The 26,004-nt window shown below is 44.5% G+C and overlaps 1 protein-coding gene across 2 annotated transcripts in view; it reads left to right on the top strand.

Moving 5' to 3' along the window:
- The first annotated feature begins 9,377 nt into the window (after positions 1–9,377).
- The window catches only part of pappaa (pregnancy-associated plasma protein A, pappalysin 1a), a 375,278-nt gene continuing 358,651 nt past the window's right edge, over positions 9,378–26,004 (top strand). For both annotated transcript variants that reach the window (XM_038782243.1, XM_038782242.1), the window contains exon 1: positions 9,378–9,935. In XM_038782243.1, the coding sequence (XP_038638171.1) occupies positions 9,533–9,935 (403 nt within the window). In that variant the 5' untranslated portion in view covers positions 9,378–9,532. The remainder of the gene's footprint in view (positions 9,936–26,004) is intronic.

Raw genomic sequence — 26,004 nt, 5'->3', positions numbered from 1 at the left:
GGAGTTGTGGATAGTGCTGAAGGATGTTATAGGTTACAGAGGGACATAGATAAGCTGCAGAGCTGGGCTGAGAGGTGGCAGATGGAGTTTAATGCGGAGAAGTGTGAGGTGGTTCACTTTGGAAGGAGTAACAGGAATGCAGAGTACTGGGCTAATGGCAAGGTTCTTGGTAGTGTAGATGAACAGAGAGATCTCGGCATTCAGGTACATAAATCCCTGAAAGTTGCCACCCAGGTTAATAGGGCTGTTAAGAAGGCATATGGTGTGCTAGCCTTTATCAGTAGGGGGATTGAGTTTCGGAGCCACGAGGTCATGCTGCAGCTGTACAAAACTATGGTGCGGCCTCACCTGGAATACTGCGTGCAGTTCTGGTCACCACATTGTAGGAAGGATGTGGAAGCTTTGGAAAGGGTTCAGAGGAGATTTACTAGGATGTTGCCTGGTATGGAGAGAAGGTCTTACGATGAAAGGCTCAGGGACTTGAGGTTGTTTTCGTTAGAGAGGAGAAGGCTGAGAGGTGACTTAATAGAGACATATAAGATAGTCAGAGGGTTAGATAGGGTGGACAGTGAGAGTTTTTTTTTTCCTCGGATGGTGATGACCAACACGAGGGGACATAGCTTTAAATTGAGGGGTGGTAGATATAGGACAGATGTCAGAGGCAGTTTCTTTACTCAGAGAGTAGTAGGGGTGTGGAACGCCCCGCCTGCAACAGTAGTAGACACGCCAAATTTAAGGGCCTTTTCGTGGTCACTGGATAGACATATGGATGAAAATGGAATAGTGTAGGTCAGATAGGCTTCAGATGGTTTCACGGGTCGGCGCAACATCGAGGGCTGAAGGGCCCATACTGCGCTGTAATGTTCTATCTTCTATGATAGCTAGCATAATTAAAACAATTGTAATTTTTACAGCATATTTCTAATACTTGATATGAATCAACAATGAAGGTAAAACAACAAATGAAAGGTCGAAAGAAGGAATTAATTTTTAAAAAGGTAAAAAATTGAATTATAAATGTAACATAAATAGGTCATCATTTTTTTTTACTTTAAAGTACCCAATTCTCTTTTTCCAATAAAGGGCCAATTTAGCATGCCCGATCCACCTACACTGCACAATGGTTATCATTTTTGATAAAAATGCTCACCGGGAGAAATTGTGGTTGAATTATTTTTTTTTTCTCTCTGTTCTTTGTAATATACAAATCTTTGAAAAGAAATGTTCAGCATAGTTCCTGAAGGCGAATAACATGTGTTGGATTATCAATCAACGGACAATGACATTCTGTCCTAAACATCCATTTTCACTTTTTTTCAGTGTCAGAAACTTCTGCACAGATTGGCTTTTACCCGTACAGAAAGTATCGATGTGTTGATTAGAAATTGTTCCAATTGCATTATTTCTATTCTGAAATCTATGTATGATTCCCATATCTCCAATCTAATTGGATAAAATCCAAGTACACACAAACCAGAAATTTGACAGACCAGAAGTATAATTACATAATTAATTGTATTTATATTGGCAAATTGGTAAATTGATGATGGGCAAGATTAGGGAAGATGAAGAATGGAAGAGTGGAGCTCTAGATAGTTGTGTCAAACTCAGAAGAGCATTCTGAAGTGAAATTCCAAAGTGAAATCTTGACAGCACTTGGTAACCAATTGTAAATTGTTGATGAGTCAGTATTAACAGTGGGCATCTTTAGTGATGAAGTGGATATCAGGCATGAAACTTTGTTCAGAGCCAAATATGATCCCAAGTTTGTGTGTGATCGGGCTTAGCTTAACAGGTATTCAGGGTGGGGGATGGATTTGAAACCAAACAGATGGTTTTGATCTACCAATGTTGAGCTGCAAGAAGTTCTGCCTCATGTATGACTTGAAAACACATTCAAAATGCAATACATTAGACAGCTTTTTGGCTACAAGGCAACCATGATTTACAGCATGCAGTTAATTTAAGCTCTTATCAACCCTACTCAAGTATTTAGACTAGTCTCTAAGCCTGACTACAGTACAAGTTCCGAGTTCTAGCACAGCGAATTGTATAGTCCAATATTTTCATGCTCCTTTGGTCTTAAGTCCTGAAAGGTATTATAGAAATGCAAGTCATTTCCTTTCTGTCTCTGACTTTGCTTAACATCTATTAGTTAATATATTTCATTGGGAATATATGCACAAGGCATTTTGAAGCTCTTTTTCACTTTAGTCTTGGAAAGATTGTTAATGCCATCATCATCTAGTCAATCAGATAAGGATCCATTCCTCAAAATACAGGACCAAACTCACCCAGTCCACGGGGCAGAGGCAAAATACTCCATTAAAACAGCGGAAATCTTTAGTTTTAATGTCACTTCAGAAGAAAAAATACTTACAAAATTAAGTTTGTGAGCCTACCAGTGGCTGTTGGGTTGGGCTTTTCAACCATGCAAGGTTGATATGAATCCCATTCTCACTCAACATTTAACACATGCACATTTTCCAGAAACAGTCAAGAATAAGAAAAATGCCAGATTTGGTCTTACACTGCTCAAGCTCCCTAAGGTGCAATGTCACATTGCAATGTCAGTTGTGGTTACTTAACTCACATCAACACCATCCTGGTCTACTTGGCTCAGTTACTTTGTGGAGTTTAGTACCTGGAGATACATTTGAAACAGTACTGATTTAATATTTGGATTTATTCAAATCACCTGGTGAAGTTCATGTTACTGTGGCATGCCTCATATTTCAGTGCTGTTCCCATGCTTGGTGGATTATTGTTTGTAACACACAAGAATTAAACATTGTTCTCTCTACCTCTATTTCAGCTTCCGTCTCAAAAAAATGACTACTTATTTAACTGAAATGACATTAATGGCAAATTATTATGTTCTCCCCGTGGGTTCTAGTCTGGGTATTCATTATAATTCAAAATATTACTGATCCAAGGTGAAATTTCATTCATTGCTAAATGGCTGTAGCACTGAAGAATTAAAAGATTGTGCTGTTCAAGTTGCAATTCAACGGTTTAAACTGTTCATTGAAAAGAAACCTCAATCAGTTTAAATAAAGAATTTTGAAGAGTCAAACAGTGTGCCATTTGGTAGAACAATGCAAGGCAATAAAATTCTGATTTATTGGTCTGCGAAGGAGTAAATCATTACAATCACAACTTTAAACAAAAGAAAACTCATTAAATTACAATCATAGGGAATTAGTGTATTTCTAATTTCGGATACACTCCATACTCTTCCACTAGAGAGATGTTGTTTAGAAAGTGCCCGCCTCCAGCCTAACAAATATATTTGTCTCAATTCAACCAAATTGACAATCTCCAGGTCAGGCCCACACTGAAACGATTTGTTTTGGAAAAATGCACTCTGCATTTGTCAAGTGACCTAATTGATCTGTGTCACCTTATACAGTGTGCCTTGGGAATATAACCAGGGACTGCGTTTTATAACCAGAGAAAGCTGTTGGAAAAAAATCATTTGGTTGGGCTGCCTATTTTCCATTTTGCAACTGAAAGGAGAATACACTGGCAGCACGGGTTATATTGGTCCAGTTTTCGACTGAATGTAGGAATAGTTTTATTCCTTTTTTTTCGTCCCCTGACACAACAAACCTCAGGCTGAGCCCCCCTCCCTCCCCCCACACACACACCCATGTTGTCCACCCAATTGCATTTGTAACCTACTGTCCAGCACCTCATTGCTGCCTTTTCCAAAGGGGACAACGGGATTCCTTCATTTGTACATAGTCCAATATTATCTCCCAAGTAACTTTCAGGGACAAGTGTAACGAAGTCATTCCCTGTCACTTTTTTAAAAAATACGTCTTCAAAAGCCAGCCTTTGGCTTGCTCCTGGAGACTTAAAAAAAGCCAGATGTTAGAATTATTAATGCCGTTTGGAATTTTTTTTTGGGGGGGGGGGGGTGGGGGGTGGGGGGGGGGTGGGGGGTGGGGGGGCTTTGGACGTTTTACTCCGAATCCCAGTCTCCTGGGAGGTCTGTCAAAGAACTAGTTTTGTCGTTTTTTTTACAGGGAAGTGTGTATTCTCGGCACGATAATCTTTTACCGCGTGCTTTTAAATAGTTGCACCACTAAGTTTATTTAAGCCCGTTGTTCCTGTAAGGGGGAAACAACGTTTGCAATTCAGATGATTAATCACCGTCCAGTCACATTTAGCTCAATCAACTCAGTTCCGTGATGTTTTGAAACTGGATGAATGTTAAAAGATCCAGCGCCAACCCACCGCTAAAGGTTTCAGCGTGGCAGTGGTTACATGACCAGATTGACACGGTGTCAGCCCCAGGTCATTTTAGTCTGCTGGGATAACCCATCAAAAATCCCATTGATCTGCTAACCTTGTAAAAATGTTGGAATTCTCTCTTAGGTAATGTGCGTTGGGGGGGGGGGGGGGGGGGGTTAATTTATGTGCTTCAGTGTTTCCAAAAGAGGGATTTAAAACGTCTAGTGTTGACGAGAGGTGAGCAAAACTCACGTCCACCCTAGCTTTGGGAGTCTGCATCCCGGAGCGATCGATAAAACATAAACTTTTCATTGCAAACCTTCAGTGACATAAAATGTGGTCAAAATCGAAACGGGATAAGGAGGGATATCCTAGTTTTTTTTAATGTTTTAAAAACTAACAACGCGGGTTGTTTTCCCCCACACGCTCCCGTTTTCCCTTACAAATTCCTCCAGCAGTGGTCCCAATCTATTTCATTGAGACTGTTGCGCTCTGATCTGATTCTCACGCCGAGAGTAAATGATTAGCGTCGATTAACTTTTTTTTTGAAGGGCTCAAGAAGGGAACAAACGGGTGTGTCGTCGTGTATCTGTGCGCTCAAACTTCTGGGGGTGTAAAGTGTCCCGCATTGGTGGCGGGACCTGTCAGCAAGCACCTTGCGTCTCCTTTCCAAAGGGGGGCTCCGGGGTGAAGATTCCACTTGCCCACCCCACCGCAGGGCTTGGCGCTGTGTTTGGAGCTCTGCGTTGAGGGTCGTGTCCAAACGGCGCTGAGCGAAGGCGTGGGGAGGAAATTAACATTAAAAAGTGAAGGTGGTTGGGGGGTGGCCTCTGATCCTGTTTGTTCGTTACACTATAGACAGCGCAGTGCGAACTCTGAAGCGGCATTCTCTTTCAGTTTGAGAGGGGTGGAGATAGTCTGGGGAACTATTCAAATAAGAGGTGGCGTTCACAAACAGAACTCATTCATTGAGATGGCAGGTACACCTCTGCAATATACAACCCTCTTTGGCTCTGTTGGCGAGTTGGCGCGATAATAACATTTCTGGAGAATATACTACAGAGATTACCACTCTATTCGGGATTGTAACTTTATTAGAGATTGCTACTTTATTAGAGATTGCTACTTTATTAAAATGTGCCCATTATTTACTAAAAAAAATTCTGAATCGGACTTTGGTAATAATAACTGGCAATGATTTGATTGTTATTTTTGTTAAGGTTTATATTACATATTTGGAAATAGTGCTGAGGGGGGGCGCTGTCTGTAATGACATCATTGCAGAACGAGCTGGGAGGAGCCAGTGAGTTATTGATGCCGAAGATCTCAGGTTAGCACCCGTGGCGGGGGAAACAAGTCACCTCAGTTAAACTGGAGAAATATATCCCACCTCAATGTGACAGTCAGTGCTGGGAGCTCTTAGAGAACCATTTCAGCCGGGTACAATTAAAACAGCGGCTTGTTGCTAATCCTGCGGGACAAAGTGAGCTTCAAACTGCGCAGAGAGGTATCATCGGAGGGAACGATTAATCTTTATCACGGGAATGTGAGATTTAAATGTTAGACTGGGAAAGGTGGGGGGGGGGGGGGGGGTCTGTTGTTACACCTGTGACACCACAGTAGAGACTGTAAAACTAGCCTTAAAATAAACCGTGAAGTCCGAATTTAGAGTACCGCCGGCTTTAAATGTGAATGAGTTGAGTGGCCATTTCCACAGCTCAATAAAAGCAACATTTCTGCGGATGCTGGACACCTGGAGTAAACGCAGAAAGTGCTGGATAGACCCCACAGGTGACCTTTATTCAGAGCCGTAAGGACTCGAGACATTTCTCCCTGTTTCTCCTCTCCACAGGCGCTGCCAGGCCTGGCTGCTGACTTTATTCACAGGTCGTGAGCAAAACATTATTATTATTACTTTGTCGCGGCCTCCCGCTTCTCGCTGAGGGTGGAATGGGGATTCGCTCCCTGGCAGACACCCGCCGGCGGATTTTGCACTAACTTTGGTAACTGACAATTATTGAGGAAATCGCCCCCACGATGAGCTCAGCGCCAACCCTCTCTTTCTGGAGCTGGGTCCGGCAACAGTAAACCGCAAAAAATGACAGCAACAGTTAAGAAATTAAGAATTCAGATAGACTGGTTTGCAAAGAAATGGGCCGCATGGGTTGAAGAGAGGGGGGGATTTGCTGCCTTCACAGGGGCATTGGGATACGTGAGGTTGCACAAGTGCTTAATCTCCTTAAAACCAACCCTCATTCAATAATATAAAAGCAAATGACTGCGGGTGTTGGAATCTGAAACAAAAACAGAAAATGCTGCACAATCTCAGGAGGCCAGAGTCTGTGCAGAGAGAAGGGAGCTAACGGTTTGAGACTGGGTCACCCCTTATTAAACACCCGCCAGTGTCTTGTTTTCCTCTCGCCGCTGTAAAATCCCAGCACTTCTCACTCCCACAGTCTGTCTGAGAAAGAAAGAGAGATGGCGCAAGTCTCATTGGCTATCATTCATTTCCCTTTCGTTTTCCCCTATACATTGGAGGCTGGCGGTGTGGGAGGAACACGAGACTGACCAATACAGTGCCGGGCACGGGAAAAGGAGGTGGTCCCTGCAGCAACACCGCGCCTTCAAAGCTTCCCAAGTGCTATTGATTGTGGAGGCGGTGGCAGGTCGCATCCCCGCGCAGTGTCTGGAAGTCATTACAAAAGTCCCGCAATTCACATCCCCCGGAGAAAGCCCCCGTGCAATACTGCGGCGTTTGGGGGACAGCGGGAGGGAGTGTAGTTTGTTGTCAAGAAGGCGCCGGGCTGGGACAAGAGAGAGCCCAAACTACCATAACACCCCCCCCCCCCCCCCCCCCCCCACATGTTTTCCTGCTCGGGGTTTAAGATATCCCCCGGAACGTTTAACCGCCCCCTGTGCAACCCCCTCACCTTACCACCTCTGCACGTTCCCCAGTCATCACATTATATGGGGAGCTTCGCAAATCCGAAATCTGGTCAACTGAGCTCTCTGAAAGCAAACTGTATCTCTGACCCTGCCCGCTCGTTGTTTTTTAAATGTAATGCAGAAATGCTATTAAAATGCAATGGGGTTCTGGTGGGGAAAATACTGACAAGCCACTGATCCATTCCCTTTCCGCGCACCTTGAGGTCAAATTGAGGGAGATGTGGTTTTGGTGAAATGTGTATTGCAGTTCAAATTACACCCCCTTCCCAATCGAGGTCTCTCCTTTTAGTCTCAAAACCTGCCCCCAACTGATGAACGCGCTCTCAGACGGCGTGTTTGAAGTGAAATTTCCAGCCAATAACATCTGGAGGGAGCTAGAGTACACCTAAAATCAAGAGTACCGTCCCGAACGTCCCGCATCACACATCCATCTTACACACACTCACATATCTGTACACACATACTCATCTGTACACACTCACTCGTCTGTACACACTCACTCTATACACACTCATCTGTACACATCTAGACATACTCACACACTCATCTGTACACTCACACTCATCTGTACACTCACTCACACACTCATCTGTACACACTCATCTATACACACACTCGTCTGTACACTTTCACTCATCTGTACACATTCACTCACACACATCTGTACACACTCATCTGTACACACACTCATCTCTACACACACTCATCTTTACACTCACACACACTCATCTGTACATACTCATTCATAACTGCACACAATCACACACTCATCTCTATTCACACACTCATCTGTGCACTCGCTCACACACTCATCTGTACACACTCACTCATATATACACACTCTCTCATCTGTACACACACTCATTTGTACATACTCGCTCATCTTTACACTCATTTGCACACCCACCCACACTAGTACATATTTACACTCACTCATCTGCACACACACCTGCACTCACACACCCATCTGTATACACACTTACACTCATCTATACGCACTCACTCATCTGTGCACACTCTCTCATCTGTACACACTCACTGACACACACTCTCATCTGTACACACACTCATTCACACACACTCACTCATCTGTACACACACTCACTGATGTACTCACCTGTACACACTTGCTTACACTCACGGACACCTGTACACACACTCACTGACACACACTTATCTGTACACACATTCATCTATACATACTCGCCGACGCTCACACACTCATCTGTACACACACACTCACTGACACTGACCTGTGCACACATACTCACTCATTCATCTGTACACTCTCACACTCAACAGTACACAAACACTCATATGTGCACATACTCATTCACATTCACACACTAAACTGTACAGTCACACACTCACCTGTACACACATTCGCGCACTCATCTGTACACACACTCACTGACGAACACACTCATCTGTACACACACTCAAACTCACAGACACACTCGTACTCACACTCACACACACCCATTCACAAACACACACACTCGTACTCAAACACTTACTCTCAAACTCACTCACACACTTATACACACTCACACATATTAATTCACTCAGACACATTCACTCACTCGCGCACACAAACACTCACTCATAACAGGCAACAGCTACCCCGGTCACTTCTGGTTAAAAAGAAACGCAGCCAAAAATCACACTGTCTCGGGCTACGAAAACTGTAAACGCGCGAATACAGTAAATACATATTTAACAAGACTCCCCCCCCCCCCTCAAAAACAAAAATAAAAAACACGTTAAGAACCCGCCAAGAGCTTTGGTTTCGAACTCACAAGTCGCTTGGCGCGATCTGACGTTAAATTCTATTCGTTTTTTTATACAAAAATGGAACTACTAAAAAACAAAAGTTTTATTTCCCTGAAGGAATTGTTACTGAATCTTGCATTGGGGAAAGTCAGAGGTCTAAAATAAATCCAAAGCTGTGTGTGTGTATCTTGGTCAGGGCACCCAAAACTGTGTGTGTGTGTGTGGAGGGATCCAAGTGAGAAATTTAATGTTTTCAATCTGATTGATTAGTCAGTTTACGGTTACTAGAATCCTTTCACTGGAAACATTAAGAAGGTGGTGCTTTAGTTGGTGCAGGCTAATAAATTAGCATATTCTTGTTTATCCATCTCTGTTTCAAGTGCGTGTTTGAGAGGGGGGAGGCTAGGGAAAGGGGTCGTGTCTTATTAAGAAAACAGGTTCTGTGTAGCGGATCATTGTGATTGAGGTGGCAGAAGAGGAAACTTGTAAGCGAGAGAGAGAGAGAGAGAGAGGGAGAGTCTAAAGAGACAGGGAGTGAGTGAAAGGGACAGAGAGAGACTTGACTCGAAAGAAGATGCAAGTTTGGAGTGCGCTACCCGCTCTCTGCCTCTTAGCCCTGGCTGTGGGGTCGGAGTGTGACGGGCAGATGGCAGGTCGGCTTCGGCGCTCCAGGCGAGCCCTCCTCCTGGCCCTGGATCACCGGGTTGGCCCCCGGGCGGACTTCCCGGGATCGTGTGGCACGAGGCTGCCCCGTGGCAAGCGGGCAGTGCCCCGGCCAGCCTCGGACCACCCTCCCCGGCAGCTGCCGCCGCCGCCTCCGCCGCCGCACGATGAGAGCCCGGTCAGGCTGCTGTACTTCACCGGGAAAAGCAACCAGCTGCGCCTCCGAACGAGCACCGAGCTCCCCAGGCGGAGGTTCACTGTGGAAGTCAGGGTGAGACCCGAAGGAGGGCAGCGGTCTCCAGCTGTAATCGCAGGTAAGTGTCATCCAGCTGACCAAGTGATGTCCCGCACTGCAATTCACTCCCCCAAAACCCCCCTCAAAGTAACTTTGGAGGTGTCAATAGTTACAACACGCGGTTTGTTCTGTGCACAAGTTTGTTTGGTCTGCTTATAATAATTTTAATCATCTTAAATTTGTCAGAAACGTGTCGAGACTTGACTCCCAGTGGGAAAAAACACGATACCTGAAACTAAATTTTCAACTTGGGGAACATTGCAATTAAGCTTAAATGTGTACCCAACTCTTAACCCTCAACTCTTAACCCTCAATGTCAATCACTGTCATCGCAAACCGGCCCCTGTGAATGCTGTGGCTTCGATAAACATCAAAGACAATAGTTTATTTTATCTTAAATATGTTTTTTTTTACTTGATGTTACTTTCTCGCTCTCCTGCCCTTCACACACACATACAACAGTCGCACACACACTAAACGTAACGGTGCCACTTTAAGGCTCCTGATTCTATGAATGGTTTAAGATATAAATTTGAGTGAGGGCGTGTCGTCCTGCCTTGCGGTAACAGTGAAAGTGCTCGGCGCTTTTGATCCCGATCCCAGCCAACAGGGAGCGTAATCCCCAGCTGAAAGAATCCCACAGGCGCGCACACCGGGGACAATGTTTTGCTTTGAACTGGTGAAAGCAAAACAAAACCGTACTCCCACCGCGAAGCGAAGGGGCTCGCCTCCCCTCGGCCGCAGATAAACCCCGGAATTAATGGTGAAACCTCCCCTCCTCCCAAGACTCGGTGCAATTCACATAAACAACACACACACACGCGCGCTCGATATACTGGAGGTTGATCAAGAGATGCGGCGCAATTCTTGCACCATTCGCCGCCCAGCTTGCAACCGGCTCGCAGCAACTATTTTACTGTTGGTGCTTCCCCCACCCCCGGGCTAAAAAAAAAGAAAACAACATAATCTTGGCGCGTTTTGCAATAAACGGCGAGTTTTTGTCTGCGGATTTTTTTTCTTTTACTTTTAGTCAGATTTTAATTTGAGAGGGAGGGGGAAAATGTTCGTAACATCGCTCGGGGTCAATCAATGCTGGGGACTTGACTTGTTGAAATAGCCCTATTTACCGAGTCGTTCGGGAGGTCGATAAGATGATCTGCTCTCGTTATCTCATCGCATGTGCAATCTTGTTTTTTTCAATGTGACATTATTGTTTACGTCTGCGGCCCGGACGATACTATCTGTGAAAACTTTCCCCGCCGCCTCTCTCTCTTCCTCTCCAGTCTTTCCCTCACATTTTACTCCTCTCTCTTCCTCTTCAATCTTCCCCCCACATTTCGCTCCTCTCTCTCTCTTCCTCTCCAATCTTTCCCTCACATTTTGCTCCTCTCTCTCTTCCTCTCCAATATTTCACTCATATTTTGCTCCTCTCTCTTCTCCAATCTTTCCCTCATATTTTACTTCTCTCTTCCTCTCCTCAACATTTCCCTCACATTTTACTCCTCGCTCTTCCTCTCATCCTCAATCTTTCCCTCACATTTTGCTCCTCTCTCTCTTCCTCTCCTCCCCAATCTTTCCCTCACATTTTGCTCAATCCTTCCCTCACATTTTGCTCCCCTCTCTCTTCCTCTCCCTCACATTTTGCTCCTCTCCTTCTCTCGCCCCCGCCGTGGGGGCAGAGATCAGCTCAGTCCCCATACAAACAGCAGCATTCCACAGGTCAACAATCTCCTTTCACACGCAGAGCTGTGGCATCTCTCGTGTGTTCGGGCCGCTCATTCCGAAGCGCGTGTGTGTGTGTTTATGTGTTTGTGTGTAAGCGCTTGGCGCGCGAATGCAGCTCGACAAGGAGGTGAAGATTCACTCGGAAGGCGGCCTGCACCCTCCTCCCCTCCCGCACACACCTTACACAACCCCACTGAAGCAGTCACCTTAAAATAAAACGGGGGCTGTGGAAAAAAAACACACCGACGTGATGTGAATGCGTGTGCGAGCGAGAGAATGATGTCATGTTGGGTGAAGAGCCTGGCATTCTTGCACGTCCCATTCTGATATGCCCCACGTTAGAGATCCGTGTGCTGGGCGAGATCGGGGAGGGGGGAGGTCGTGTGAGAACCAATTTTTGGTTCTTTGGCGTCCAACTGATTGTCCACTTTGCTGCCTGAAAGATCATTCAGGGTGAGGAAGCGCCGACTCTCACGTTTGTGAGCACGGTTCAGGTTTCGCGCTTCGCCCTCATGTATATTTGCTGGTGTTGAGCGGCTGGCGGGGAAGTTTCAGAGGAGCGCAGGAATATTGGGGGGCGGGGCGATTGTACATCCCCGGGATGTGTTGTGTCGGCCCCGCTCCAAGCGAGGTGGCACGTCTGTATGCCTTGTATAAACCACGCGCACAATAAAAAAAACACTCCGTGAATGGCGCGTGTAGTCTCCGGCCTTCTCCACCCCCCCCCCCCCCCCCCCCACACCCCTTGCAAGGTCTGTTCAGGTCACCGTGTCACATTATGCAACGCCCCTCTTAAAGGGGCATGAGGTAGGTGTGCAAGTCCATGTTGACAGCTGCGGAGTTCCACGTTTCATTTCAGGGAATGTTTTGAAAGGGCGCGCAGTGAAGAAATGTTTATTTTGAAATAAATGAAGGCTGCAGAAAGCAGCAGTTTAGTGTCTGCAGCCCTGACACTTTGCAAGTGCGAGGGGAGGGGGCGTGGGGTAGCTTTAATTGGGTGTGATGTAGCCCAGGCGAAAGAATCACAAACAATTGAATCGTATTTACAAACCACCAGGGGCGGAGGGAAAATCGCCCGGCAAAAGAAAAATAGGTTATTCGAAACACCCGGCAAGTGTCAAAACGTCTCCTCCAGCACAGGGGCAAACTGCAACTATCACACGAATTGAGGGTCCACTCGATCCTGTGCAAGCAAATGACTTGTAAGAAATCCTGCACTGCGTAAATACCCTCTCACTGGTTCCCAGAGGGTGCGTGTGGGTGGGGTGCTTTTGCAGCCCCTAGCATACGGGGACAAGACATCTCTGTCCAGAGAGCGATGAGAATATTGAACCAGGGGTAGACGCGTACTGGGCAATTGCCTGAGAGAAAGAAAACTCATTGTGGACGAACAATGACAACAGTAAAAATTAAAAGGGAATAAATTGGTTACATGACCACGATAGCAGAGAGCTTATGTCACAGTTTGGGTCGGTGGTGTGAGCGGACATCAGCCCCTCACTTGTGCACGCACCCTCCTCCCCCTCCTCTCCCCCTCAGCCCTCATTCCCTCCCTGAAGACTGGAAGGCACAGCCTCCTCGAACGAACGGGACAAACCGAGCGAGTCTTGTCAGAGTCGCTCGCCCCATTCTCTGAATACAGATCCGGCCAACACGCGCGGGAGAGAGACTGATTTTTCCCCCTGACAGAGCCAGACTGGAATAAAACCCAGGGACAGGAGTCTGGATCTCCTGTCCCTCCGGTACACAGAGAGGGAACCAGCTTTTCACAGCCTTGTTTGTGGTGTGCATGCATGAACTCGGTGGTGGGCGGAGATCCCGCCTGGTCGGAAAGGGAAGGGGGGTTTAACGTTGAATTCCACTCCCCCGCACCCACTACTGTTTAGAAAACGCCCATTAGTTTCGTCTGTCTCAAGGCGGGAAATTCAAATCCACCCCCACACAAACAACATACGGTGGGATGCTGCCGCTGGAGGAACCAAGAAAATAAAAACAATGCTAGAACCTTTTCCACACAGGCAGTGCTTCAGGTTTTTTTTGGAGGGGGGCGGGGGGGGGGGGGGGCGCCCTGCCTTGGCGTGTGGCGGAGGCGCCTTCAATTGAGGCGTTCAAAAATGAATTAGAGGTGTTTGAAAAGGAAAAGTATATCGGGAGTGGGATGGGGTGGAGGGAGACTGACAGGAAATTAATTACTTGGGGGGGGGGGGGGGGGGCAGCCAAGATGGGCCAAATGCCCTCCCCCCTTGCGCAAAACCGATCTTCTGACTGCGAAATAACTCTGCAGGTCGGGCAGCATCGGTGGGGAGAGAAGAGTTTCAAGTCGAAAATGACTTTTCAGAGAAGAATTCTTCTGAAGGAAAGTCATATTGGACTATAAAGGCTTTGCCAGACAGCAATCTTTACAGCATATTATGTGGGGTGGGGGGCGTTTTTAATGTAAACGCTTATTAATGTGTTGAGCCTTTTCCGCCCACTTCAGGATGCGCATTGACACAATGTCTAAATCAGGGGTGGGCAAACTTTTCCGTGCAAGGGCCACATTCAGAAATTCACAATTCACAAAGGGCCGCATAGTATATTAAGTAAAATAATTACTTCACCCGGTTATGATTCTGGGCGCCTCATATAGAACATAGAACAGCACAGAACAGGCCCTTCGGCCCTCGACGTTGTGCCAAGCAATGATCACCCTACTCAAGTCAACGTATCCACCCTATACCAGTAAGTAACCCAACAGCCCCCCCGCATTAACCTTAAAAAAAATTTAAAAAAAAAAATTTAAAAAAAAAATTTTTAAAAAAAATTTTTTTTTTTTTTAATGACTTGGTGGGCCGCAGAAATACCTTTGGCGGGCCGCATGCGGCCCGCGGGCCGTAGTTTGTCCACCCCTGGTCTAAATCATAGTGCGGTAAAAAGAGAAATGCAAACGTGAATAATATCGAGAATATACTGGAAACACAAGTCAAACACCTCACCTGGCTGAGATGCTGCGTATTACGTGCATTTTCTGTCTTTTTACTTCTGAATAATATGCATTAGAACATAGAACATACAGTGCAGAAGGAGGCCATTTGGCCCATCGAGTCTGCACGACCCACTTAAGCCCTCACTTCCACTCTATTCCCGTAGCCCAATAACCTCTCCTAACCTTTTTGGTCTCTAAGGGCAATTTATCATGACCAATCCACCTAACCTGCATGTCTTTGAACTGTGGGAGGAAACCGGAGTACCTGGAGGAAACCCACATAGACACAGGGAGAATGTGCAGACTCCGCACGGACAGTGATCCAGCGGGGAATCGAACCTGGGACCCTGGTGCTTTGAAGCCACAGTGCTATCCAATTGTACTACAGTACCGTACTGCCCAAGGCAATATTGAATTGCATAAGGCATCAAGAATCCCTTGCAAAATTGAAGTCAATGGGAATTGAAAAAATCTTTGCATTGGTTATAGTCAAACCCATCGCAAAGGAAGATGGCTGTGGGGGTGTTGGAGGTCAATCACCTCAGTCCCAGGGCATCACTGAAAGGTAGTGTTCTCGGCCCAACCACCTTCAGCTGCTTCATCAGTTACCTTCATTTCATCTTAGGATCAGACATAGGGACCGGAATGCCCCATTTGGGAGACTATGTTCTTCCGCCGGAATCGATTGCACCTGATTTGCCCTCACGCTGGGAGCGCAAATCAGGAAGCGATTCCCAATCCTTAGCCATGTAAAGGTATGCATGGAGAGGACATCAAGGGATTTTCTAAGGAATCCTGCTATCGGGCAGCGAGATCTGGTGGCTTGGCCTCCCTCCCACTCACAATGCAATTCAGCCCTCAGTGGGATTTTCTGGGTCACCCCCTGCCCCCCTGCATAGTACGGGGGTGACCTGATCCCTCCTCCACAGCTCCATCATTGCCCTGCCAGAGACCGCTAATAGAAGATACCCCCACCCTAATGAAAGAGACCACAACCATAGGCCCACATGAGAGAGACCTGTGCCTGGAAGCCCCCCCCCCCCCCCCTCCCCAGAAGAAAGACCTCTGTTTAGAAGCCTCCCCAGTGAGAGACCCATGTTTGGAAGCAAGCGAGCAGTCCAGAGGCAGTGAAAGAAAATCACTGCTTTATGACTCACCTGGGAATACATGTGTGGCTCAGGCACAGGAAACAGTACCTGTAAATTCCTGGAAAGAGAAAAACAGTTAGCTGGGTTTAAACCCCCTCAGAGCTTTGATCTGCAGGCCATTCATTCATTTCTCTATGAAATTGAGTTTACTAGGCTGTGATTGACAGCTTCCACACACGGCCAGCTGTCTGCATTGTTTCATTCATCTTCCTTTCCGCCTGGGTGGCATTGAAGTGGTCAGCTGTGAAACTAACAGAAACAGTTAACTCTATTTGATGTGGTCCAGGAGCTGTCAATCATAGCTTGATGTTACTTTCGTAGCTGACTATTTGAAAGCCACTGAAGCTTTAAGGGAGATGAATGAAACAATGGTGACAGTCTGGTGTGTGTGGAAGCTGTCAATCACAGCCTAGTAAAATCAATATTACATAGAAATGAATGAATACCTTGTAGATAAAAAATCTGAGGGGGTTTAATCCCAGCTGACTGGCTTCCTCTTTCCAGGAATTGACAAGAGAGAATCTAACCACCTCCCGTTGACAGTGAATTGCATTACCATTACTGAATCCCCCATTACTATCATTCTTGGGATTACCATTGACCAGAAACTGAACTGAATCGGCCCTATAAATAAAAAGAGCAAGCTGGAGGCTGTGAATTCTGAGGTGAATGACTCACCTGCTAACTCCTTCAATCCTGCCCACCATCTACAAGGCACAAGCCAGGTGTGATGGAATATACTCTACTTGTCTTAAAGGCTGAGGCTCCAATAATGCTCAAGAAGTTCAACATCTAAGACAAAGCGGCCTCCGTCGATCAATTTAAACATTCAGTCTCTCCACCATCAATGCACAATGACAGAAGTCTGTGCCACATCTGTACAAGATGCATTGCAGCAACTTACCAAAGACCCTTCAACAACACTTTCCAAATGCAAGACCTTTACCAAATAGAAGGATCAGGTGTAGCAGATGCATGGGAACACCATCATCTGCAAGTTCCCCTCCAAGACGCCCACCATCCTGACTTGGAAGTATATCACCATTCCTTCACTCTCACAGAACTCCTGGAACTCCTTTCCCAGCAGAATTCTGGGTGTACCTGCTCCAGATGGGCTGCAGCACTTCAGGAAGATGGCTCATCACCTTCTTAAGTGCAATTACCGATGGGCAATAAATATTGGCCAAGCCAGTGATGCTCACGTCACATGAAAAGGAAAAAACAAACAAAATGTCCGTTCTCCCCTTCCACACAATCAGGCAAGGTCATGGAAATAAAATAACTAGAATAATTGGGAAGTAAGCTGATTCACAGACTCCAGTAAAATATTACACCAAGAATAATTATAGAACCACAATGATTTCCATTCAATGTGAATCTTAGCAATTTGTCAGTTGAAAGTGCAGAATTAATGGGTGACTGAGACATTAAGAAATGTCCATTTTTAAGTTTGTGATCCCTCATTATATTAGGCAAATATCCTCACTGCATGATCGCCCTTAGTTTTCCTAACTGGAAGGGTGAGTTGGCGACGGGGGAGGTAGAGGGGTGGCAGGGGAGAAGATGCTCCTTGTCTTAGGAATTAGTGATTCTAAAGGCAAATTGAATGTTGGTGTTATTGTAAAGGGATGGAATATAAAAGTAGGGAAGTTCTACTGCAGCTGTACAGGGCCTTGGTGAGATCACAGCTGGAGTACTATGTACAGTTTTGCCCTACTTATTTGAAAAAGGGTCTAATTGTGTTTCCAAACAGTTCAGAGAAGGCTCAGCTGACTCATTCCTGGACCGAAGAGCTTATCTTACAAAGAAATGTTGAACAGATTGGGCTGATGCACACTGGAGCTTAGAATGGATAGAGGATTGGTTACCAGACAGGAAGCAAAAAGTAGGGATAAATGGGATTGTTTCAAGTTAGCAGGCTGTAACTAGTGGAGTTCTGCAAGGAACAGCGTGAAGGCCTCAGCCATGCGTAATCTATATTGACAATTTAAGATGGAGGGGTAGAGATTAATGTATCAAGGTTTGCTGATGATACAAAGCTATTTGGGATTGGAAGCATTGAGGAGGACATTAAGAGATTGCAAAGAGTGATGTACCGATTAAGTGAGTGGGTGACAACGTAGCAAATGGCATATAATTTGGGAAAGTGTGAGATTATTCACTGGTAATAGAAATAGACAAGCAGAGTACTCATTAAAAGACATGAAACTTTCAAATGTTGATGCTCAAAGGGAGTTGGGTATACTCAGACCAGGAATGAAGACAGCTGGAATGCAGATAAAGCAATTAGGAAAGCAAATAGAACATAGAACATAGAACAGTACAGCACAGAACAGGCCCTTCGGCCCTCAATGTTGTGCCGAGCCATGATCACCCTACTCAAACCAACGTATCTACCCTATACCCGTAACCCAACAACCCCCCCACCACCTTACTTTTATTAGGACACTACGGGCAATTTAGCATGGCCAATCCACCTAACCCGCACATCTTTGGACTGTGGGAGGAAACCGGAGCACCCGGAGGAAACCCACGCACACAGGGGGAGGACGTGCAGACTCCACACAGACAGTGACCCAGCCGGGAATCGAACCTGGGACCCTGGAGCTGTGAAGCATTTATGCTAACCACCATGCTACCCTGCTGCCCCTAATGGCATGTTGTTATTTATTGAAATGGTATTGGAGTACAAGAGAAGAAAAAAATTTTTGCTACAATTGTACAGGGCTTTGTTGAGACCAATTCTGTAATACAGTGCATAGTTTTGGAGCTGGATTCTCCACTGGCGGGATGCTGCATTTTGCCGGCAGCCCGGGGGTTTCCCGATGGCCAGCTGCCCCACAATGGGAAACCCCATTGACCGGCCGGCATAATGGAGCTTCCCACCGGCAGGGTGAAATAGAAATGTGGCACAGCAGGGCGGAGAATCCAGTCCTTGGTCTCATTTTTAAGGAAGGCTATTCGTGCATTGGAGGTGGAACAGTGAAGGTTCACTGGATTGGCCTCTGGGATGAGACAGTTGTCCTATGATGGGAGGTTAAGCAAATGGGCATATCCACTCTGGAGTTCAGGAGAATAAGCAATGATCTCATTGAATCATTCAAGATTCATGAAGGGACTTGACAAGATATGTAATCTGGCCTGCGGTTCCCTGTTTTCTTTTCCTCCTTTTTTGAATAGGGGCATTACATTTGCTAACTTCTAATTAGGCAATAGAAACCAAACTATTACCCCCAACTCAAGGAGCATTATCTTGCTTATCATATATTTTGCTGGTGTCTTATCCAATGCCTTTTGGAAATCCAAGTATAGTACATCTTTTGGTTTCCCTTTATCTACTTCATTACCAACATCCTCAAAAATTCTATTAAATTTGTCAAACATGATTTCCCTCCAAATAAGCATTTGACTTTGTCTGATCATATTATGATTTTCTGGGTGCATTGTTTACACTTCTTTAATAACAGAACCAGCATTTTGCCAATGACATGTCAGGCTATCTGGCCTGAAGTTTCCTGTGTTCTCTCTCCTTCCTTTCTTGAATAGCAATGTTTTATTCGCTGAATTCCAATTAGGTAACTGCAAACCAGATTATTTGGTTTTCAATTGTCTGTAAGTGAACAGATTGCTCACCCTGAAAAACTGGGTTGTCCAGTTTGAAATTGTAGTTAAGCTTATCTCTATTTGTAGAGATCACTGGACAGTGGTAGTGAGCTGAAACATTAGCCAACAGACCAAAGAGCCGGAGTAGACCATTTGGCCCTTCAAGCCTGTTCTGCCATTCAACAAGATCATGGCTGATGAGGTTGTGGTCTAAACTCCACGTTTCTGTCTTCCCTCCCTTAACATGTGACTCCCTTGTCTATCAAAAGACTGTCTAACTCAGCCTTGAACCTACAGTATCCCAACAGTGCAGAAGGAGGCCATCCGGCCCATTGAGTCTGCACCGGCCCTTGAAAAGAGCACCCTTCTTAAACTCACGCATCCACTCTATTCCCGTAACATTAACCCCACCTAACCTTTTGGACACTAAGGGACAATTTACCATAGCCAATCCACCTAACCTACACATCCTTGGACTCTGAGAGGAAACCGGTGCATCCGGAAGAAACCCACGCAAACAAGGGGAGAAAGTGCAAACTCCACACAGGCAACCACCTGAAGCCGGAAGTGAACCCAGGTCCCTGGAGCTGTGAGGCAGCAGTGCTAACCATTATGCCATCATGTCGCCACCAAATAAATTTGATTTCTTGACAAGAGGCTGAGAGGTTGTTTCCTCTGACTGGGAATGTAGTCCAAGTGGCCACAGCCATAGAATAAGGGCCTGCTCATTTAGGAATGAGATTATGAGCAATGTCTTAACCCTCAAGAAGTTTTGATTCTTTGGAATTCTCTACACCAGAAGGTTGTGGGTGCTGTATTGTTGGGATTATTTAAGGTTGAGATATGGATCTTACTGAATCCAGGGATATGGGGAGTCATCGGAAAAGGAGTAGAAGTCCAATATCAACCATGATCAAACTGAATGGCAAAGAGGGCACATGGTCTACCCCAGCCTTCATTTCCCATGTTCTTATATTTAAACAAGAATAACAAAAAAATGTGTTCATGGATGTATTAAATTCATCTCTGATTTGCACATGTACAGAAGTATTTTACTTTCAGTTACAATTCTACTTATCCTCCACATGTGTGGATGTAAAATTAGGCTTTGCCATCATTTGGGACTCACTAACCCAACACCACACACTTGGTTCATAGCTGTTGGGTGGTGACTCAAGAGATGAGGAAAAAATTATAGGTTTTGTTTTTTTAACTCCTATATAAGACAGAGGTAGGCTGCACCATCAGAGCAAATTTTTGATTTCCCACAGTAACAATCATGCTACCTTTCTGTGCTAAAAATGCCAAATAAGGCCAAATTAAGGATAGCTTCATGCTATAGGACCATAGTCACATCTATCACATAAGAACCTTACAAATAACAGTCCAAGAAGATATTGTCCCTATCCATCCACAATATAATTTGGGCCCTACAGATTCCAAATCCAATATACCATCCTATACCTGTACCAATTCGTAAAATTGTTAGGCAAATAAAGGTAGTTTTAAGGGATTTATATTTGTATTGGCAAATATTAGACATAAGATATAGTTTAAAGTGCATTTGTTTTAATGATTCTGTCCTTGGAAGGGTAAAACCTGTAATTAGATTCATGCTGGACAAAGGTGTTTTATGTGTCAGAGTTGGTTTTAATTCCAACTGTGATTCTATTGTACTTAGAGAGGGTTATGAATGAAGAATAAATATAACTAGCATGGGTTGCTTAGCAATTGGAGGCCCTTGTAAGGATAAAAAAAAACTTTTAGGTTTCAGTTTTAGCTGAATTTATTGGAAGATGGAGACTGGATCTTGGGGAGAGAAATGTCTCTTTACTCTGCCAGAAGAAAGACTGGACAGGATGGGAGCTACAAAGAGGAAGGCTTTCTGGAGTACAGGTTACAGTGCAGATAACTCAGAAATTGGAACAGAAAGAATGTTTAAAACAGCTGGTGTTAAAAGGACAGAGACCAAGGTATCACCGAGAACAATTCTAGAAAGAGTAAATAAAGTGTTAAAGGGAAAATTGCATTAGACAGATTAAAAGTGGGACAGCAGCCTTGAAAGGTAAATTTAATGTTTGATGCTATTTTAATACAGTCTGGGAATTGAGAATTGAAGCAATTGTCGTCAAGACAAAGAAATCCAAAAAGGATTGGTGTAAAGTCCTGGACTGGATTCACTGCTAAAAGTGGAAGCTTTGTTTAAAAGTGTCATTTGGATTTTGGATTGCAAACCACTAAGGGAAAGTAGAATTATGAGAGAAGATTTTAAAATGTGTTTTGGGATTGGGGTTTGGAAACTCTCACATGATAATCATCTAGGGGGTATTCTGAGGAGATATCCACAAACATTCACTTGGGGGGCTAGAATGGAGATTGTATTTGCCCTCAGCCATCTTGTGTGCTTAAAAGGGTCTTAGTGTTGATGAGACCATTTCAGCTTAAGGTGTACTTTGTACTCTGTGTTAATCCTAAAACCTGAGTGGAATTGTTAAGCTAAGAGGGCGGAAAGGAGCACTGCATCATAATCCAATTTTTTTTTTTGCATAATAAATGCTTTTATCTTGCTGTTAATTCTAATTAGCGATCCTGTGACTCTGTTCCTCTGCATTTTATAAAATAAATAAAAGTTATGGGACGGGATGCTCCATCCAGCCAGCAGCAGAATTCTCCGTTCTGCCAGCCAGCCAGTGGGTTTTCCCATTGTGGGTAGCCCTACGCTGTCGGGAAATCCCCGGGTGTGGGTTTGTTGCCAGTGCAACGGAGAATCCCAACAGTGGAGAATCCAGCCTTTTGAGCCATGGTACCATTCTGGGATCTTCCTGTCCAGTTATAACATCAAGTGGGACCATAACAACATATAAATGTCAGTGATGACATAGGTAAAATTAAGCTTCCCTTCAAAAGAATGTGGATGAGATTCAACATTTCCTGATTGGACAAAGGACAATATGGCCAAGAAATAGCGTAGCGATAAACCTGAGCCAGGGAACTAATCCTGAGTGTCTGAGGACTGAATAATGAGGAAAGGTTAGTCAAGTTGGACTCTTCAACCTTAAAAGGAGACAAGTGAGGGGGAACCTTATAAAACATGGAAAATAAAAAATAAACTGGTATACCGCTTCAAGTTAAAGTATAACTGTTGGAAAATGGGACACAAGTATAAAGAAATAGAAGGAAAATTCAAGTCTGAAGTGAAAGTCATGGTTTCTTCATGTGAAGAATGATTCTTGAGGTGATTTTCTTGAAAAGGGAACAGAGGAGCAGACTCTGGAATTAGTCCAGAGATGATTGATGGTGGGTAAGGCCCATGAGTTTTTGAAGAAAAATGAATTAGGTGTATAATTGGCTTCTTTCAAGTGTATTTAATTTTGTGAAAACAGAATAACATTGTTTGAAAAAATATATAAATTTCCCGTACATCTATATTTAATTTAGTGAAAAATTCTCCAAAATGAGTCATATTATCTCTAATGGGAGTTAGTTAGGTGACATTGAAAGTTGGAAAAATATGGCAAATTTCACCTGTCAAGTGGAGATATTTTTGTAAGTTAGTTTAATACTATAGTAGTGATCAAATAGTTCAGCGATAAACGTGGGCTGGAGAAGATGATACTGAGATTCATTTAAGAGATAATGTAAGGGAGGTGGCTGTGACACAAAACATTGACATGCTATTGAACATTTTATTAAAGCCGCCATTGATATGGGTGCAGCTTTACAAAATATCTCTCCAGATTGGGAGAGCAAAGCTCCACGTGTACACTCCATCAGCTTTTTTCTACCTTTATAAACATAAAAATAATTCAGGCTATCAGTTGAACAAATGCTGAAAGTTTTGAAATTTGTCTATGCAGTTGTTCTGATTCAAAATGAAAGCAAATCATTTCATTTTGGAAGGTCTAATGCAATTAGGGAATATACAGTGAATGGTAGAACCCTCAAGAGTATTGAAAGTCAGAGAAATCTAAGTGTACAGGTCCACAGGTCACTGAAAGGGGCAACACAGGTGGAGAAGGTAGTCAAGAAGGCATATGGTATGCTTATCTTCATTGGCCAGGTCATTGAGTATAAGAATTGACAAGTCATGTTGCAGCTGTATAGAACCTTAATTAGGCCACACTTGGAGTATAGTGTTCAATTCTGGTCACCACACTACCAGAAGGATGTGGAGGCTTTAGAGAGGGTGCAGAAAAGATTTACCAGGATGTTGCCTGGTATGGAGGGCATTAGCTATGAGGAACGGTTGAATAAACTCAATTTGTTCTCACTGGAACTACGGAGGTTGAGGGGTGACCTGATAGAGTTCTACAAAATTATGAGGGGCATAGACAGAGTGGATAGTCAGTGGCTTTTCCCCAGGGTAGAGGGGTCAATTACTAGGGGGCATAGGTTTAAGGTGCGAGGGGCAAGGTTTAGAGTAGATGTACGAGGCAAGTTTTTTACACAGAGGGTTGTGGGTGCCTGGAACTCGCTGCCGGAGGAGGTGGTGGAAGCAGGGACGATAGTGACATTTAAGGGGCATCTTGACAAATACATGAATAGGATTGGAATAGAGGGATACGGATCCAGGAAGTGTAGAAGATTGTAGTTTAGTCAGGCAGCATGGTTGGCACGGGCGTGGAGGGCCGAAGGGCCTGTTCCTGTGCTGTACTTTTCTTTGTTCTAGTGAAGTGAAGTGGGACCATCTCCTTTCAGAAGTCTCTCAGTACTGGAAAAAATTAAATTCTCATTAGATATCCACAGTTGACCGCAGTTATCTTGTATCATTCCATCAAAACCCCCACTGCAAAAACTGACCTCCTTCATACACCATAACCAGCCAAAACTGTTCTATTTTGCTTCCTCTCAATATTGAAAGAAAGATTAAAAGAGAAGGACGGATATTTTATGGCTGCATTTCACAACCTCGGGATGTCCCAAATTATTTTATCACCAAAAAAAGCACTTTTGACGTATTGTCAAAGTTGTAACATAGGCGGGCGGCACGTGGCTCAGTGGTTAGCACTGCTGCCTACGGCACTGAGGACCTGGGTTTGAATCCCGGAGTTTGCACATCCTCCCCGTGTCTGCGTTGGTTTCACCCCCACAACCCAAAGATGTGCGGGTTAGGTGGATTGGCCACGCAAAATTGCCCCTTAATTGGAATAAAAAATAATCGGGCACTCTAAATTTAAAAAAAGTTTCAGCATAGGAACTGGGGCACAGAACATGTGCACAGCAAGCTCCCACAAACATCAACGTGATAATGACCACGTATCTGTCTTAGTGATGACGATTGGGGGACAAATATTGGCCAGGACACTGCAGATGGTTAACTGCTTTTCTTCAAAATAATGCAATGGGAACTTTCCCATTCACCTGAGAGGTCAGGCAGAGTCAGTTTAATGTCCCATCTAAAAGACAGTACAGCACCCCCTCATACTGGATCGGAGGATCAACCAAAATCTCTATGCTCAAATCCTCGTGGAACTTGAACCCACAATATCCTCACTCTGATGTAAGTGTACTACCAGCGAAGCGACAACTATATGTTTTGCCATATCTGTTCATTTCAAGTCATTTCTGTTGTGAAGGAGGACAATGCATTTTCCTTTTTATTACGCATTTCAAAATCTTGTGCTCTGAAACAAAGAATGTTCAATGTCACCTGAACGTTTCACAGCAGATCACTTTGCTGCTCAACTATTCCCTCTGAACTCTAAGTTATCTCTCACAGATTCCAAAACACAGCTGAATGAATCTTACAAAATTAAAGACATTTGGAGATCATAACATCAACCCTATCAGTTTGTTTATCTTTACTTCATTGATTGGTTAGGTTGAAAGGTCAGCATAAGATAACAGTTCGAATGAAACTTTTTGAAAGCGGGACAAAAGATTAATGTGAGGTTTTGATGTGTGGGTGTGTCGCTATTGCTTTAACACTAAGATGTGTAGGGGCAGCACGGTGGCGCAGTGGGTTAGCCCTGTTGCCTCATGGCGCCGAGGTCCCAGGTTCGAATCCCGGCTCTGGGTCACTGTCTGTGTGGAGTTTGCACATTCTCCCCGTGTTTGCGTGGGTTTCGCCCCCACAACCCAAAGATGTGCAGAGTAGGTGGATTGGCCGCACTAAATTGCCCCTTAATTGGAAAAATGAATTGGGTATTCTAAATTTATAAAAAAAAACACTAAGATGTGTTTAGCTTCCTCATTTAATGTCAATTTAGATACCTTGTGCAGCAGCCGATAGGTTTAAGCTTCATAAAAAAGCTAACATAATTTTGATTTTCAAGTGTCATTGTTGTCATGGTAACATTTATTGCAAATATACTTTACCACGCTTTCATGTGGAGTGGTTGAGTGAATTAGCATAGATGCATTTAAAATGAAGCTCAATCAGAACATGAAGGGTATGTTGAGAAGAAGGGTGGGAAAAGGCTTGCATGGATCCTAGACACCAGCATAGACCTGAATGGCCTTTTTCTGTGCTGCAAAACTCGACAGAATCTTAATGTACAGAGCCCCATTTCAGAATGAAATATCATTGCATGATCAATCATGACAAATATTAGATTGGGTCTCAACTCTTAAAAATGAAAGCTGTGGGGGTGTCCTAATAGAGGTCTTAAAATTAAGAAAGGCTTTGATATACTGGATACAGGGAG

This window comes from Scyliorhinus canicula, chromosome 21, assembly GCF_902713615.1.
Source record: "Scyliorhinus canicula chromosome 21, sScyCan1.1, whole genome shotgun sequence".
NCBI classification, from domain to species: domain Eukaryota; kingdom Metazoa; phylum Chordata; class Chondrichthyes; order Carcharhiniformes; family Scyliorhinidae; genus Scyliorhinus; species Scyliorhinus canicula.
Note: the sequence above shows the minus strand (reverse complement) of the source record. Positions and strands in the feature narration are given on the sequence as shown.